General features: G+C 47.8%; 1 protein-coding gene across 1 annotated transcript in view; it reads left to right on the top strand.

The window, feature by feature from the left end:
* SLC45A4 (solute carrier family 45 member 4) overlaps window positions 1–17678 on the top strand; it is a 50144-nt gene that overhangs the window by 266 nt on the left and 32200 nt on the right. The window contains exon 2 of the mRNA XM_038759970.1: window positions 2493–3128. Within this exon, the coding sequence (XP_038615898.1) occupies window positions 2885–3128 (244 nt within the window). The 5' untranslated portion in view covers window positions 2493–2884. The remainder of the gene's footprint in view (window positions 1–2492; window positions 3129–17678) is intronic.

Below are 17678 nucleotides of genomic sequence, written 5' to 3'. Positions count from 1 at the left end.
TCCATGGCACATGAGCATTTGAGTGTGTGGAGAGAGGCAGTCCTTCATAGAAAAATTATTGGGCAGAATTAAAAATGGCCAAGTCTTCCTCCCCGCCAACTCCCAGTTTTGTCTGGGAAGCCGAACTATCGGGGATCCGAATTGCCCTCAGATTTGGTTACGCTAAATCATCCTCATTCTCCTCAGCGTCTCACTGCTTTCCAAATTGCAGACTTGGGATTTGATTAATACTCCCTTAGTCTAGCCAGGGGCAAATTTGGCACTTAACACAACTGCTCTATATTAATAGATTGTCAAAGGTCACTGTGAATTTGGAGCACTACGTGTTAGGGGCTATGCTAAGAAAATATCTCTTTGGGAATTGTTTCCGAGTGAAGAGGTGGTAATTAACCCTTTCAACTCTGCATCCATTAATATTCAAATCTAAAATTATAATAAAGCAATTTATCTCATGTAGGGGTTCCAATTTCGAGTCTGAAAGTGCAAGTGCTGTTCTGTCAGCCATTTGAAGAAGTTGCTAATCATTGTAAATGAGGAATTTTTAGTAGCAAATCCTAAGAGATTTCCAGTTTTCTTGTATGGTTATTGAGGTCTAGATTATAGCACTTGGAACAAAATAAATATTTAGATGGGATTCGTGCATTCAGTCCTGGCATTTTAATAACCTGTATATTGCAAAAGTCCTTACTAGTGTTGCTTAGTTTCTTTCATCTTTTGACAAAGCAAGTCATTGGATCCTTCCCAGAAGCTGGCAAACAGCCTTTGACAGAACCAGAGGTTGACTGAAACATCTGACTCTCGGATGGGTGGACCCAGCCCTGCCTGCCCGATGTCTCCTCCCAGGGGGCTGGGAGAAGCAGTGGTGTAGTGGCCGTGTCGACAAAGGCTGGGAGTCATTTGTTCAAAGGGGCTCCTGTTGCCTGTTGGGACCTATGGTCCCAGCAGAGGCCTGTGGATTCTCATGCATGTGCGAAATGGTGCATTGTGAGAGCCTGGTATTATTGGCCCAGGGCATTGTGTTGAGCATGGTGGCCCGCCGCCAGTTTGAGGAGACCGGCTGGGAGATGACGGGGTGAGCTGTCTCTGCCCAATTCTGCTAAGTGCCACAGGCCCAGTCAGGGCCAGGGGCAGCCAACCTCCAATTGCCAGTTCTCAGTTTGCTCCCAGACCACTGAGCCTTTGGGATAGCAACTTCAAAACCATTCTGTTGAACAGACCACTGCCTCTGCAGGTGAATGGCTCCCTCCTGGCAGCCATTTATATTAGTAATTAGCCATTGAAAATAGTACCAGTTATTATTTGGTAGAAGATCTCCATCTTTATCGACTTGTCCTGGAGCAGCTAGGATTTGGCTTCAAAGTCAAAGACTATTAGGGGTGAGCTGGCAAGATGCATTACTGGTTTTATGTCAATTAAGTGTCTCGGGTGTTCAAGTCTGTTTCTGATCAAGTGAAAGTGGGAAAAATTTGTGGGGGAATGGAGGTGGGTGGGGAATGGACACTGTCGTATTAGCCTGGATACTGTTTCCTGGATGGATGCAGGACCAAGCTGTGTGAAAGATGTTTAAGTGGGTTAGACGACCTGTGAAGAACATCTCACTTCTGAGGAGGATTTAGCACGAACAGTCAGCCAAGATCATCTTCACACTATCTTCTCCTCCTGTTCCTTGTCTGGATAGCCATCAGTCTTAGTGGCTTGGGTCAGGCTTTTTGCTTGGCACCATCCTCTGTCTCCAACCCAGATCTGAAGGACCTGAAAGCAGTTACCCGCTTCTGGGGCCCCGGTCTTTCCATGCTCTGCTTTGCCCAGGCTTGGCTCCAAGTGTTCATGGGAGGCCCGATAAATATCATTAATATCATAAATATCATTTGGTTGATTGACTGACCAAGAGCAGGGGAGTCCACCCGGAATCTGTGGATGCTGGAACGGGGATGAGCCTCAGAACCCCTTGGTAGGGAAGGGGAACAGGGTGAGGAAGATGAGCACTTCTGAACTGTGGCCAGGAGACGTGCCTGGAAGCAGGCAGATGCCTCCCTCCCAAACTCGCTTTCAGCACCTTCTACATCACCCATCCTGCTTCAGCTTGACTTCGGTGAAGGTCGGGTGATAGGGAACAGCACTACCTCTAGAATGAGAATGATTGGAGCGAGGGTTTCATAGACTGCTAAACTATATTTACGTAGTATGGAAATGTAGTTAATAAGATGGCCCAAGCTAGTTCTAATCCTGAAACCCAAATCCTCCAGGATCTCTTCATCCCAACCTAAGGAAATGGCTCAGTGTGTCGTGGGCTCTCAGGATATGCCATCCCATATGGCATATGGTCAAGGTAGGGTGAGGAAAGCAAGTGAAGGTGATCATTCTGAAACATTCAATTCAGTGCTGCGTGACACTTGCCCTTCACTCTCTCTCCCTCCACGCACCTCCAGCTCCCTTGCCAGGTTCATTGGTTCTGAACTGGGTCTATTGAATTTTCTGTGTGTCTTTTGCAGATTAATCAGTCGCTCGATGGGGAGTAACCGTGGACCAGCTTTTTGTGTCGCCTTTCCGCCTCTCAGTCACAGGAAGAATCCTTTCTGCACCTCCTCAATAATCATGATGAAACTGGTATTAACTGAATGGCAATTATGGATTTTTAACTCTCGTTCACAGTAAGCCAGCAGCCATATGTACCGAGTCCTATCAAGTATCACTGTGGTCTTGCTGCATGTGGCAAACACAAGGGAGAAGTTGTGAGAGACGTGTTTCTACCGAGAGGAATATAAGTATTACTTGCATGAGGAACACAACAGAAGCTGAAAGAAGATACCTTAACTTATTACGAATCTGGTAGTGTTTTTATATAGCTAGAATAATTATCTACTGTTGGGGAAGGGGTGGGGTCATGAAAATGGCTCCCCAGAATGCCGACTCTGAATCTATGCAAGTTCAAGAGTTGCCCGTGCAGATTCCAGCTCCTCAACAGTCAGTGAGAAAGGAGCCGGAGAACGGCGATGAGACCATCAGCGAGGGCTCTATAGACCGCATCCCTGTTCGCCTGTGGGTGATGCATGGTGCAGTGATGTTTGGCCGGGAGTTCTGTTACGCTATGGAGACAGCTTTGGTTACTCCAGTCTTGTTACAAATCGGTAAGTGACAGCCCCTATTGCTCTGGAGTGGGATGAAGGGGAGTTTGGCTCATTTTACACGTGGCCCCAGCCATTGAGATGGAGGTGGGGTACAGGAGAGAGGGGTCTGGAAATCGGGATCCGTCAGCTCTGTTACTCAGATCTGATGCCTTTCTTTGCCTTGACCCCTCACCTCGACATAGATCCACCACTTTCCAGGGTCCGGCCTGACTTGGGGTCTTCATGTAGAGTGTGAGGAGAAGCAGAAGATGGAGGTGCCGCCACTGTACTCCTGGGTCTTCGACTTGGCTATTGGGCCAATTTTGTGAATGGGTAGAGCTATTTATCCTGAGGGCTTTTGGCTGGGCTTCGTAAAAGTCAATTAGATTTCCCTTGGTCCCAATAGTGGTCAACAAATACTTCCCAGCCCTGGTTCCACCTGGGACCTCCCCTTCCTGCTGGAATCCTGACTCCCTAATAGGGAGTCTCTGAGGAGTGGCCCACGGTCACAATGGAAGGAGGTGGGCAGCGGTCATGAGATCTGTTGACACTCTGGCATACTCAGGCTAGGTTACTAGCTGCCTCTCTTAGCCTGCAACTCCTAGAAGAAGCCTTCCCAGACTAAACCCCGCTTTTCCTCATCTTCCACTCCCTTCTGCATCACCTTGACTTGCTCCCTTTGCTCTTCCCCGCTCCCAGCCCCAAAGTACTTATGTACATATCTGTAATTTTCTTTATCCCTTTGCTCTTCCCCCGTCCCAGCCCCAAAGTATGTATGTACATACCTGTAATTTCATTTATTTGTATTGATGTCTTTCTCCTCTACTCTAGACTGTAAGCTCATTGTGGGCAGAGAATGTCACTGTTTATTGTTGTATTGTACTTTCCTAAGTGCTTAGTACAGTGCTCTGCACACAGTAAGTGCTCAATAAATACAAGTGAATGAATAAATACATATGGAATGGAACCGCTGTTTAAATTCAGGTGCTTCCATGTGCTGGAGACATAAAAATGCCCAAGGTATTTGAACTGTTAACTTCTGAACAGCTGCAATGGGTTGCCTTGTTTTCCCTAAGGGGGAGTTGCCTGGTGTATACTGTGGGAATCTCTGCTCCTTAGAGGAGCAGCTTCATTTTAGTTATGAAATACTGCTTAGGGGGTGATTGGAAGCAGCGGCAGATAGTGAAGCAACGGTAGATAACGATACCACGTACTGGGTTGTTGCCATGGGAGAGTGTCAGGCTTTCAAGTTTATTGACTAGTTTTCCCTCATCTGTAACATGGTGTCACCTTGAATAGCTTGATAGAATGAAGACGCGTGGGCCAGGGAGTTAAGGGACCTGGGTTCTAATCCTGGCTCTGCCTATTACAGTGTGAACTTGGGTAAGTCCCTTAACTTCTGTGTGCCTCAGTTCTGGCCTCCCTCCTACTTGGACTGTATGGGATAGGAACTGTGTCCAACCTGATTGTCTTGTATCTACCCCAGCACTTAGAATAGTGTCTTACATTGTGAGCACTTAACAAGGTCCAGCTTTTTTATGGTGTCACCTTGAATGGGTTGTTAGACTTGAAATGAAGAAGCATGGGCCTGGGAGGTAGAGGACCTGAATTCTAATCCCATCTCTGCCAGTTGCTTGTTGTATGACCTTGGGCAATCACCTAACTTCTGTGTATCCCAGTTCTCCCTCCTACTTAGGCTGTGAGTCCTATGTGGGTCAGGGGCTGTGTCCAACCAAATTAACTTGTATCTACTCCAGTGCTTAGATTGTGTTTGACACGTAGTAAGTGCTTAATAAGAACTGTAAAAAAAAAAAAAAATGGAGGCATTAGGCTGGGTCATCTCTAGTTTGGGAAGTTCTAGAGAGGGGAAGCTGTGGCTCTGGAGATTGAGCTGCAGGACTGACTTAACCCACTTGAGCTTCTTGGGGCAGGGCGGCTCGGGCTCGGATGGAAACCCCTGTCCTCTCCGGTGGTGGTGGGACACCAACAGGCGGGTCCTGCTCTGTTCTAATAGGATGACACCTGGTGGAGCTCCGGCCTCTGAAACGGTCCTGGCCGGTACTGCCCCTCTGAGAATCCGGTGGCCTGGGGGTGGAAGGCCTGCGGGAGGATTCTTGAGCAATTAATTGTATCATGGTGGTTCCATCCATGGGGCCATATTACTGTTACTTTGGGACTGTGAGCTCGAGGCACTTCCACAAGGAACCGTGCAAAGGATTATGAATCCTTTTAGATTCCGCGCAGTGCAGCTGGTCCAGCAAAAACCAAGGTTTTGTCCCAGCTTCTATTCAGGAAGCCCTCCACACTGTCACACGCAGCAGCAAATGGTAAGACAAGGGTACCAACCCAGTGACTCTGGCCTGGGGTCCCAGCTGGTTCACCCGGGTCGAGGCAGTTCTCGGAGCGGCACAGCTTGGCTGGCTGGGCAGGGCGTGCCGGGAGGAAGGGTCAAGGCCGGATATGCAACACATAACTAACTGTATGAGGCCCAATCTCAGTCAGCAAAGCAACAGAGCAGGGCAGAGATGAGAGCCCGAGCCAGCCAGGCGAGCAGCAGCCACAAGGGTGGGGCTGGCCCTCCTGGAGTGGAGACTTGGCCAAGATTGGCACCGAGAGGCCGGTTTGGAAACACTCAGGCCCTATGTTCAGAGGCAGACGTGTTCGTGCTGCAGGCAGCTGACTTGGCCGCGGCGAGTGTGCACAGAGGAGGGGCTGTCACATGTTGGCCCCTTGGGGCACACCCGGGTGCCCGGATAACATCGGACTGTCTTCAGCATGGGAGCCAAACACACAGGACAGCTCCCCCCACAGCCATCCACCTTAGCATGCTCCAAGTATTTTTCCCTGAGCAGAGACCTCATCTTTAACCATCGCAGTCCTTTTGGCATCCCTGAGACTAATGCCACACTCTGGTCCAAGGATCGACCTGGTGAACTGGCTAGCCGTGGCCATTCTTGGCCAATGTAGGTAGACACTGTAACGGCGGAGAACTAAAGCCCTGGTTAGTCCTGTGCTGGCATGGTGTCTGCCTATCAGTTGTGTTCCCCTGAGGGTGGTGGCTTATAGAAGAAACTGGCTTGAGCAACCTCATTTCCCTATCCATTATAAGCCCTTTGCCTTTGGAAAACAAGTCTTACCTTTGTGATTGTCATTCCCATTGGCCTCTCCCCCGTTTGTTCTGGCAGGAGGGCAGGTAATCCTTGGACTGGGAAATATTTTCTGCATCTGAACTTCTTTGGATCCCCTCAGGAAGGGTTTTGGTCTTGCCTCGAACTTCAGGACTTTAGTTAGTAAGCATCTGGGGATGAGAAGTCGCCCAGCCAGCCTGTCAGAGATCCTGGGTCCTAATCCTGGCTCCACCACTTGCCTGTGGTGTGACCTTGGGCAAGTCACTTAATTTTTCTGTGCCTCACTTTTCTCCTCTGTAAAATCCTCCTTCCTCCAACTTAGACCATGAGCCCATATGGGACAGGGACTGTGTCCAACCGGATTATCTTGTATCTACCCCAGTGCTCAATACAGTGCCTGGCATTGTAAGTGCTCAACAAGTACAATAGAAACAAAAATCCCTCCTCTGTAACATGGTGTTACCTTGAATGGGTTGGTAGACTTGGAATGAAGAGAACTAAAAATAAAAGTTGAAAGCTAAATGTATTTCTAGAGTCACTTCTGGATTACTTGGATGAATGGCTCAAGTCATTCTCCTGAGTCTTACCTGTTCTCACTCCCCTTTAGATGGAGCCCCATGTGGGAAAGGGACGGGCTCCGAGCTGATGCTACTGGAGCTGCCCCAGCTCTCAGTAAAGGGCTTGGTTCATAGTGAATGCTTAAATAGCGTTATTATTATTATTATTGACATTTTAGGGGCACCAGAAGAGTTTGGGAGGCATAATACTGTATCTAGAGTAATGATGCAAGGATCACTGCAGGCATTGTTGTAATAATCCTTTGTACATCGATTGCAGTCATGTTTCCAAAGCGCTGTCGCTTAAGAGTTCTTTATCTTCACAAGGTGACTGGCCGGGAGGGAGGAAGGAAGGGAAAGGAGAAGCAGGAATTATCAAAGCAATGGGTTCTCAGTAGCCTCTGTCATGACGGCTGCAGGCCCCAAGGTGTCAGCTCAGAGTGGGGAGCCCTCCGTCCTGCTCGGGGGGGTTGAAGGGTCTGCCAGGGTCTCAGAGTCCTGATGCCAGAAGTTGCCCAGCAGGGCCCCATCCCTGACACCAGAGTCTCCAGTGATTTAAAAAAAAAATAAAAATTAAAATCCTTGAATTTCTTGAACCCTTGTGCTGTCTAAAACTGTTTCACATCCATGATTTCCTTTGCCCTCATAGCAGTAGTGAGGAAGCCAAGGTGTGGAGGTGGTGTTACCTGCCTGAGTGACTTGGTGGGTAAGGTGAGGCTGAAACCCAGGTTTCCAAGCTTCCAGACCAGCGCTCCTTCCTCTTGACCCTGCTGCATACCTAGTGCGGAGCTTTTGAGGACTGTGAGGAAGGGGCCAAGAGGAGGGAGATGGTCAAGGGAGGGTCATTTCCCCATTGCTTTCCTGGAAGGCTGGCAGGCCAACGACTCATTGCTCAACATGGCATGGGGCAGGTGGCCCTACTGATGCCTTTATCTCCTGGCCTCCAGCTCCCTTTCTTGGGAGCTCTTATTTGCAGACTTGAAGAACCCCTCATCTGGCAATCTGTACTTGGGGCCTTTCCACCTGGAGACCAGTGAGTGTGGCTCATGTCTTCCTGGCCCAAACCAGGAGCGCAGCCAGCCCAGGTGGCTTGTCACCACCTGTGGGCCACCATCCGGGTGTTTCTCTGATCCATCCCCAAACCTGTGGCCTGTTACTACCTGTACAGCTTCCTGTTGGAACAGTTTTCTGCCTTCATCTTTTCAGCCTGGAAAGTTGTCACTGTGCCAGGTTGTCCTTGTCCTCATCTTCCTCTCTGGCTCAGGGTCCTTGAGCGAAGAGTTGTAGACCCTCTCTGTCAGACTAGGGTAGGATACTTCATTCATTCAATCGTATTTATTGAGCGCTTACTGTGTGCAGAGCACTGTACTAAGCGCTTGGGAAGTACAAGTTGGCAACATAGAGATGGTCCCTACCCGACAGTGGGCTCACAGTCTAGAAGGGGAAGACAGAACAAAACAAAACAAAGCATATTAACAAAGTAAAATAAGTAGAATAAATATGTACAAGTAAAATAAATAAGTACTTGAGTACTCACACCCACCTGTAGCATTTCTGTATATAACTTATGTGCCATTTTACTTAAGCACTAACTCCTGAGCACACCTCCTCTTCCTTCTTGACCTGTCATCTACCCTAGTGCGTGTCTCCCCGCAACTAGGTGGGGAGCTCCTTAAGGGTAGGGTTCACTGCTGTCAGTTCTATTTTAGTCTCTTAAGTGCTTAGGACAGTGCAGTAAGTACTGTTGATTGATTTGATTAAAATTGAGGAGGGAGGGGTTAGAATACTAGGGGGAGGTGACAAGTAGTATTGGCCCTTCTTTTCCTTAACTGCATGGCAGAAACATATAAGGAAGTAGCCCATTTTCAAAATATGCCTGTTATTGACATCCTGTGACCCCGAGAGCTGCTTTCCTGGACAAAACTCAGGAATTCCTTCTTTTTCCCCCCCCCCCCTTTCTCTTCTATGATCTGAATCTTAATCTTCAACGTTCTTGAGAAGAGCATTCATAACTGCGGAAGATCCGCTTTGGAATTAACTTGGTGCAGTGCTGTGCACACAGTAAGTGCTTAATAAACACCATTAATTCAGAGGTTCATTAAAAACTGGGCATTTTTGTCCAAACTATAATTATAATGTCAGCAAACTTTGTGCATCCAGTTGCAAATATCCCCCACATGAGTCAGCAAAATGAAGTACCATATGAGCAAAACCACTGCCCTGGGTTCCTACTACAACCCAGCCCACACACTTAGTTCCTCTGGTGCTAACCTTCCGCCTGTACCTCAGTCTCACCTATCTAGTTGCTGACCTCTTGCCCACATACTACCTCTGGCCTGGAATGCGCTTCCTGCTCATATCCGATAGATAATTGCTCTCCCCCACTTCAAAGCCTATTGAAGGCATATCTCCTCCAGGAAGCCTTCCTCAGCTGAGCCCTCCTCCTCTTCTCCCATTCCTTTCTTCATCGCTCATCCTTGCTTCTTCATTCATCCTCCCTCCCTTCCCCACGGCACCTATGTATATATCTGTATATGTCTGCAATTTATTTATATATTTAAATGTCTGTCTCCCCTTCTAGACTGTGACCTCGTTGTGGGCAGGGAATGTGTCTGATGTTTATATTGTACTCTCCTAAGCATTTAGTACAGCACTTTGTACACAGTAAGTACTCAATAAATACAACTGAAATGAATTGAATTGAGAGCTCTCGGTGGATGGAAAAGGGGAGCTGTGCTTTTGTTGCTGTTGATGAAGTCCAGGCTAGCCAGTAGCAGAATGTCTGTGTTCCCCTCAAGACTGTAAGCTTATTATGGGCAGGGAATGTGTCTGTTATACTCTTCCAAGCTCTTAATACAGTGTTCGGCATACAGTAAGTGCTCAATAAATACTATTGACTGACTGACTTGGGGCCTTGTGCAGTGTCCTGCCAACTGACAGCCCTTTATCCAGGCAGTTTCTGAATCTTAGTATCCTTATACCATCTGTCTGATTGAAGTAGGTGAGACCTTAATCTGATAACAATTGACCCCACTTCAAATGCCACGAGGAACGGTATCAAACATAAAGTGTTCCATCCCTTAGAGACTTGTTGGAATTATATCTGTGACACAATCAACCCAGAGACTAAAGAAGATTCTGTAGAGAACTTCAGTGGCCAAATGGTTAGCCCACCACCTACCCCATACATAGGACATAGATCTCCTAATCCCTGGGTCTTGTCTTGATTATTTCAGAACACTGGATTTCCCCAGACAGTTCAGGAAATAGTGTGGTTACAACCTGCCTTCTTTCCAGGGGTTCCTCTTCTGAATTACGGAGGAATAGAGATGCACTCCCCTTCTCAGAATCACAGCTGGAGAGTCTCAGCTGTGGGTGGGAGAGTCAAGCAGAGGCATACCCATTCCATTCCTAGCTTGGGCAGTGGCTAGCATTCGGAAGGCAATCTGCTACAAGTCAAAACTCACCTGTGTTGGGCTGCAGTGAAATGGGAGGGAGTCAAGGGTGGAGACTCAAGTTTACTGCATGGAAGAAGGCAATGGTAAACCACTTCTGTGTTTTTTACCAAGAAGACTATGGATACACTGCCGGAATGATTGCAGATGGAAGTAGGGCATTCTGGGAGAGATGTGTGCATGGAGTTGACTCATGGGCTGGAGATGACTCTACAGCCTAAGGCAAGAGATACGCTTGGGGTGGTTGGAAGCTCTGGATGAGGACCCTCAGCTCCCACATGGAGCCGGATGAAAATCTAGGTACATCAGGAGGCTCATTTCTCTGTAACCTGAGGACTGGGTGCTCTGTCTCCTGGGTTGGGGAATAAATCCTGAAACATTCCCTGGCCTTCCTTTTGTCGCTTAACTTTCTTGGAACCGGAGATGAGATCTTGGCCATTAGGCTCAATTTAATGAGACACTGCCTTATACCCTGAGAAGCCCACAGAAAGGTGAAAGGCTTCAGAAATTTGACTTTAAAAGTTCTTCAGTCTCCATTGTTTCCCATATTCTGAGCACCTGTTTTTGGCATTCTCCCACACATCTACACCTCTCGATCCATCACTTTCCTCATCTGTAAAATGGGGGAAAGATACCTGTCCTCCCACCGTCCTACTTGTTCTGTGAGCCCCTTACGGGACAGGGATTTTGTTTGATTGTAATTTCTTCTAGATACCTCAGCATGTGGCACTTAATGCTGAGTAAGCACCATCATCTTATTGTGCGTGTGCTTTCTCTCCCCCTTTCTCTCTCTCTCCCCCTTTCTCTCTCTCTCTCTCTCTCTCTCTCTCTCTCTCTCTCTCTCTCTCTCTCTCTCTTTCCCCCCCGCCGTGGAAAAGGTGAGCTTAATGAGAGAAGCGCTCTAGCTGGGCAAAACCAAGATGCTATTTTGCTTCATAATAGCAGCAGCACTAAGAAAGCAGTCCTTTTTCCCCTGGGAACCTTGTTTCTAGACTGCCCTAGCCAAGAAGGAAGGTGGGGCCCCGATCAGCTCAGAAAACCACTGGTTTTCTCCAGTGGTGACTGAGCCCGGGAATTTAAGGTTATCTTCCCTTTGTCTAATCTCTTGCATGGACAGACAAGAGACTGTAAATGTGTGAAATGTGGCATTCTTCCCAAAGGTCAGTTCTACTGAGAATCTGAAACAGAAGTTTAGTTTGCAAGAGTGGTTGAGGGGAAAAACAGGCCCAAACTGTGCAGGGCAGCGGTTGGTTCCAGATCTGCATTCCTCACCTGTTCTGCTGGAGAGGAAATTCTTTTTCGGCAGTGGGCCATGTGAGGCGCCTGAATCCCAGAGCTCCAGGAATGGGCCCATCCCCACGGCCCAGCATCCTTTACAGACTCTGCCGTTAAGTGCTTAGTACAGTGCTGCACGCAATAAGTGCTCAATATGTGCTTAATACGATTGAATGAATGAATGCCGTGAGCCACTCTAGGGTTCTGCCAGCAACTCCCAAACCATGGCCGATTCTCACTGCAGACAAGTCTCTTCCACCTGAGGTTGGTGGGGAGGGGGTGATGTGCAGAGATGCAGAGATTGAGTCTCGTGGACACTTGCCTGGGAAATCGAAAGAGGGCGACAGGTAATCTGTGGCCAGCAACAGATAACTCTCTTGCTGGAAGAACAACATTTCGGGATTTCCCCGAGCAACCCTGAGGGAGACCCTGAAGAAGGCAGGCGGGCCGCTCCAGTTATTGAGTTGCCTTGAGTTCAGCCCTGGAGGGCAGGCAGACCTCTTCCTCTTTCACAGATCCAACTCTTCAAGAGAAAAAATAAACGGGGAAGAAGTTGATAGGAACCACCTCCATGCAATGTAAAAAATAGCAACTGAGACTAGGGAGTGTGGCCCCAAGCCAAGACTAATTTTAGGGCGGCTCATTCGCCCCTAGTTCTCTTTGGTTTGCCCTTCTTGTGGGGGTGGGGGCCTTTCTTTAAGCCTGTCTGCAAGAAGGAACTGCAGATAGGGCTGAATAAAAGGGTTTTCCATTGTGGATACAGCTCTTGCCCAACTTCCTACCTAGCTTAGGAAAGAAACTGGCAAGCTATGTCCTCCTGGGAAGCAGTATCAGCCCCCATCTTCTGTTGCCAGACTGGGTGGGTTAGTTGAGCTTTAGGAGATAATGCCTGCCCTGTACAACACGGAAACTTCTGCAAACCCACTCCTCCCTGTACTTAGCTTGTAGGCATTTCTTCTCTGTTTCCTCCCCACCAGGGTAGCTGTTGTTCCAAATACGTGAGTCTCCTTCTCTCATGAAAGACATGCCCAGAATCCTACTTTGCTTGGGGCTGAAATGAAGTGTCTGTTGAACTGGCAGGACCTTCCTTGATGCACGTATGTTTGCTGTGAGAAAGCTGACCATTGTTTGCCCACATGATAATTGCTTTCTGCCAGTTGAAATCTTCTCATTTAGAAGTTTACAGTTAGGCCCAGAGTAAAAATTCAGTAACTTTCCTGGATTGTGAAATTTGTTTTTCTCTCCACCCCCCACAGCCACTCTAGGGCCATATTTACGGAACCTCTCCTCCCCCCTGCCACCAACTGCCCTCTCTGCCTCTTTCTACTCTTCCTTTTCTGCGGCTGCCATTTCCTTATCTGTCTTGTGCACACGTATCACTTGTATGTGTGAATTCTCTGCCATGGCCCCTCACCCTGACGACTGCTCCAGCCACCCGCAGTAAGAGCCTGCCTGCCATTTTACCTCCCGTACATATGATGTGTTGGAGCCGAGCTAGGCCAGGGGCGCTCTGGGAAACCTTTAGCACATGGACTGGTTCCTGCTGTCAGCTGGACTTTGCCGCCAGCTGATGCGGGGCTTGCTGCGCAGCGGTGTCCGATTCCCCATACTTGAGTTCAGTCAGATTCAATCTCATGTATTAATTATTATTATTAATAGTCACTTACTATGTGCCCGGCACTGTACTAAGCACTGGGGCAAATACAAGCAAATAGGGTTGGACACAGTCCCTTGTCCCACATGGGGTTCACAGTCTTAATCCCCATTTGACAGATGAGGTAACTGAGGCACAGAGAAGTGAAGTGGTTTGTCGCCCAGTAGGAACCATGGTCTCCAAACCCACCACTTGGAAAGCTCCAAGTCTCTCTTTTCACCCTCCTGCCTTGACTGACTGCTTTCCCAGGTCTTGTTCCGAGGTTTCAGTGGCCCAGCAAGGCCCTTTCTTTGATCAGAGGGAGGCTCCCTGCTGCTTGTCTATCTCAGAGCACCACACAACACCCCCACCCTGCCCCCACCCAGCTCCTATTGTCTCCACCCAGTACAGATGGCCCTTGCCCCTTCCTGAGTACTGGGCCCACAGGGAGGTTCCCTGAGCCTTCTGGCCACATCTCCAGTAAATGGCTGAGTCGTCAACTTCTGATGGCAAAGACCCCTCTCTCAGGGCCATGGCCTGGCTGCCTCTGCTTCCTCAGGGGCTGGTTGCTTTGTGCTAGCTTTGGGGTCTTTAAGCTTGCAGGGTGAAAGTGATCAACTTTCATGTTTAAATTGACCTCTGAGGTGAAGGGCAGTGGCTTTCCCCTCCCCACCCCACCAAGTCCTCTACCCCAGCCAAGCCCTGAACAATCTGGGGTGGGGAGTTTTCAGCTTTGGAGGAGCATTCCCACAGTTGCCTCTGGTATCCGAGACATGAGGTATAGAGGTCCTAGTGGGAGGAGCGTTTTTCTTGGGGCTCTGACAGTCTCTTGGGGCTGTTCACCTTGTCTGTCCTACCCGATTTGTAAACTTTCTGCCCTCCTCAACCTTCCAGGATGGCAAATGGTAGTCAGAACCTTTTCAGTCTTGTCAACAAAGCATCTCTATTCTCCCAATAGTCTTTGTTGTCCATCTCGTGGTATTTTCACCAGTTCTGTCCTTCCTAAAATGAGCTGTCCCTGTGGACAGTATTGCAGTGATGGAGTGTGTGGTTCTTCCCAGTGGCAGAGCTGAGTCTAGTGGTGGAGTGCTGTGGCATTTCTCTAGTGGCAGGCAGTTGACTGCCTGTGGACCTATTTTCTATCCTCTTTCCACACTGTCCATCTTGTTGGCATTTTTGGATGCTCTGGCTTTGTAATAGCCAGGCTGGGAGTTACTGGTATGTCTTCATTCCAAAATCTGGCTGAACCTCCCTCTCTTGGCCACTTTCCCTAGCCGTGAAAGAGACTTGTCTCCAATTCCATGATGGCTTGTTTTTTTTAAAGCTGTGATTTTTGCAGTCTTGTAATGACCTTATGAAATGCTCAATAAGTGATGTCCTCTAATTCCCCTGCACCCAAGGAACGTGAGTAGATTACTCCGAAGGATTTATTCCTACAGCAGTCATGTTTTACCCTCAACTTGCATGTCTTAGTGGGTTCTGAGCCTACTCCCCAGACCTCGGGGAGTGAGATCAGCTAGGATGGTTGGGTTTCACACCTCACCAGGAGTTCTGCGTGTTCCCTTCTGAAATTTCTCAGGACTCCAGGTTGGCTACTGCCTGGCTCAAGGTGTTCCTCTCCATTAGCTTTCTCTGTCATTGAGGTCTTTTTGTCCAGCTGCCTTCAGCAAAGTACAATTGGGTAACTAATATATCTCGTCTGCCTTGTTGCTGACCCTTTTCCTGCATCCTCCTTCTAGCCTGCAACCCCTCCTCCCCCTACATATATGGCCAGACCATCACTCTCCCCTCCTTTTAAAGCATTATTAAGATCATATCTCCTCCAAGAGGTCTTCCCTGATTAAGCCTTGTTTTCTCTGGCTTCCTTTCCCTTCTGTGCCAACTGTGTACTTGTACCTGAACCCTTTGGGCATTTGATAGATGCCCCACTTTCCTTCCTTCCTTCCTTCCTTCCTTCCTAAGTGCAAAATAGCAGTAGTGACAGTCCCTGCCCACAGTGAGCTCACAGTCTAGAGGCGGAGGGAGATAGACATCAATACAAATGAACAGGCATCAATCCCTCAGCACTTTAAAAATGGTATTAAGTGCTTACTATGTAATAGCACTGTATTAAAAGCTGGGGTAGATATAAACTAATCAGGTTGGACAAAGTCCCTGTCCTAAGTGGGGCTCACAGTCTTAATCCCCATTTTACAGATGACGTAACTGAGACACAGAAGTGAAGTGACTTGCACAGGGCCACACAGCAGGCAAGTGGAGAAAGCTGGGATTAAAACTCAGCTCCTTCTGACTCTCATGCCTGTGCTCTGTCCACTAGGCCATGTTGCTTTTCCACTTTTTTTTATGGAGGTTAAGCACTTACTATGTGTCACGGTGTTCTAAGCTCTAGGTTAGGTACAAGTTAATTAGGTTGGACACAGTCCCAATCCCACATGGATCTCACGGTCTAAGTAGAAAGGAGAACAGGTATTTAATCCCCATTTTACACTTGAGGAAACTGAGGCATGAAGAAATTGTGACTTGATCATAGTGGCACAGCAAGTCATTGGTAGACAGGGATTAGAACGCAGGTCCTTCTGACTCTCAGGCCCATGCTCTTTCCACTAGGCAACACTGCTTCTCTACATATCTATATATCTCTCTATATATTATATACACATATATATACATATATATTTATAGAGTACATGTATTAATACCTGTCTCTCCATCTAGATTGTAAGGTCGTTGTGGGCAGAGAACGTGTCTTCTAACTCTGTTGCAATATATTTTCCTGAGTGCTTAGTACAGAGCGTTGTACTTAGCTCTGAATAAATACCATTGATTGATTGCTGTCCCTCCAGGAAGATGGTACCAGAAAATTGTCCTTCTCATTTCTGTCCCCCAGGGTCTCTCTCCAACTCCTGGTGGTTAAATAGTTCCACTGACTCCTCAGGTGGCTTCTTGCTTTCGATGTAGTGAAAGGTTTTTATAGTACCTTTGGCAACACTTGTAATGGGCTCTTCCGATTTCTGTCTGACCCGCTTTACTTTCTGTTTGCAACTAACCCCTCTTTCTTCGTGGATTTTTCTGTTTTCTCCGCTCGGTGAGCTTTCCTCTGTTTGAAAACCTTGTAGCATCCACTTCCCCACAAGCCATCCCTGGCTTGGGCTGGATGTAGCAACTGGAGGCCAATTCCTTCTCCTGGCTTTAGTATCTTGTTATTGCTATAGCGGTATCAGTTGAGCCAAGCTCATTATAGTTGCTGTGGCAGTATTGGTGGTGGTAGTAGTAGCATGTATTGTGCACCCACTTGGAGCACAGAATAATAGAATGAGACGTTCCCTGACCACAAGGATTGCATACACTCTTGGGGAAGATATAAAAAAAATTTACATCAAAGCAGATATTTATAAACGAGTGCTGAGGAGAGAGGGTATAAATAAGTTCAGAAGTTTCAGAGATGGCTGAAGGAGTGTTATGACTCAAGGGGCTGAAATCAATACATAATTTATATATCAATAAATAATTTATATTTATTGAGCACTTATTTTGTACAGAATACTGTACTAAGTGCTTGGGAGAGTACAGTATAACGATGGTATTTGTTAAGCGCTTACTATATGCAAAGCACTGTTTTAAGCAATATAACAGACATGTTCCCTGCCCACCAGGAGCTTAGTCTAGAGAAGGAGACAGACACTAAAAGAAATTATGGATTTGTACATAAGAGCCATGGGGCTGAGGGTGGGGTAAATACAGGGTACAAATCCAAGTGCAAGGGTGACACAGAAGGGAAAGGGAGTGGGGAAATGAGGGCTTAGCCAGGGAAGGCCTCAGGGAGGAGATGTGATTTTAATAAGGCTTTGAAGAAGGGAAGAGTGGATTTTCTGTCAGATATTGAGGGAGATCCAGGCCAGAGGCAGGATGAGAGCAAGGGGTCAGCGGCAAGATAGAGGGGTATAGTGAGAAGGCTGGCGTTAGAGGAGTGAAGTGAGAGTAGTGGGAAATCGGCGAGGTGAGATCGGAGGGGCCAAGCTGATTGAATGCTTTAAAGCTAATGGTAAGGAGTGTCTGCTTGATATAAAGGTGGGAGGGCAGCCGCTGCACTGATTGTTTCTTTTTAGAAAAATGATCCAGGCAGCAGAATGAAATAATCAGGGAGATCTTGTTGGAGGAGGTAGAGGGAGAGATGGGGCCTGCTGCTGTACGGGGAGTAAGGAGGTTCCAAGCCGGGAGAGAACAGTGTGAAGGAGGGGCCCAGAATCGGGCATGGCTTTGTACCGTTCACTGTATTGGACCCTGAGAGGAATGTTGAGAAGAGCATCAGATGACATCCCTGTCCTTCAGCCTCGCTAGCCCCACTGGACTCCCTTTAAGTGCTTAGTTCAGTGCTTGGCACACAGTAAGCCTTCAATAAATGCCATTAATAATAACTTTTCATCGTATTTGTTAAGCGCTTATTATGTGCCAAGCACTGTACTAAGTGCTGGAGTAGATACAAGATAATCAGGTCCAACTTTGGGCTCTCAGTCCAAGTAGAA

Source organism: Tachyglossus aculeatus, chromosome 18 (assembly GCF_015852505.1).
Source record: "Tachyglossus aculeatus isolate mTacAcu1 chromosome 18, mTacAcu1.pri, whole genome shotgun sequence".
Classification (NCBI taxonomy): Eukaryota; Metazoa; Chordata; class Mammalia; order Monotremata; family Tachyglossidae; genus Tachyglossus; species Tachyglossus aculeatus.
The sequence above is the reverse complement of the archived record's forward strand: the minus strand, read 5'-3'. Positions and strand labels throughout refer to the sequence as shown.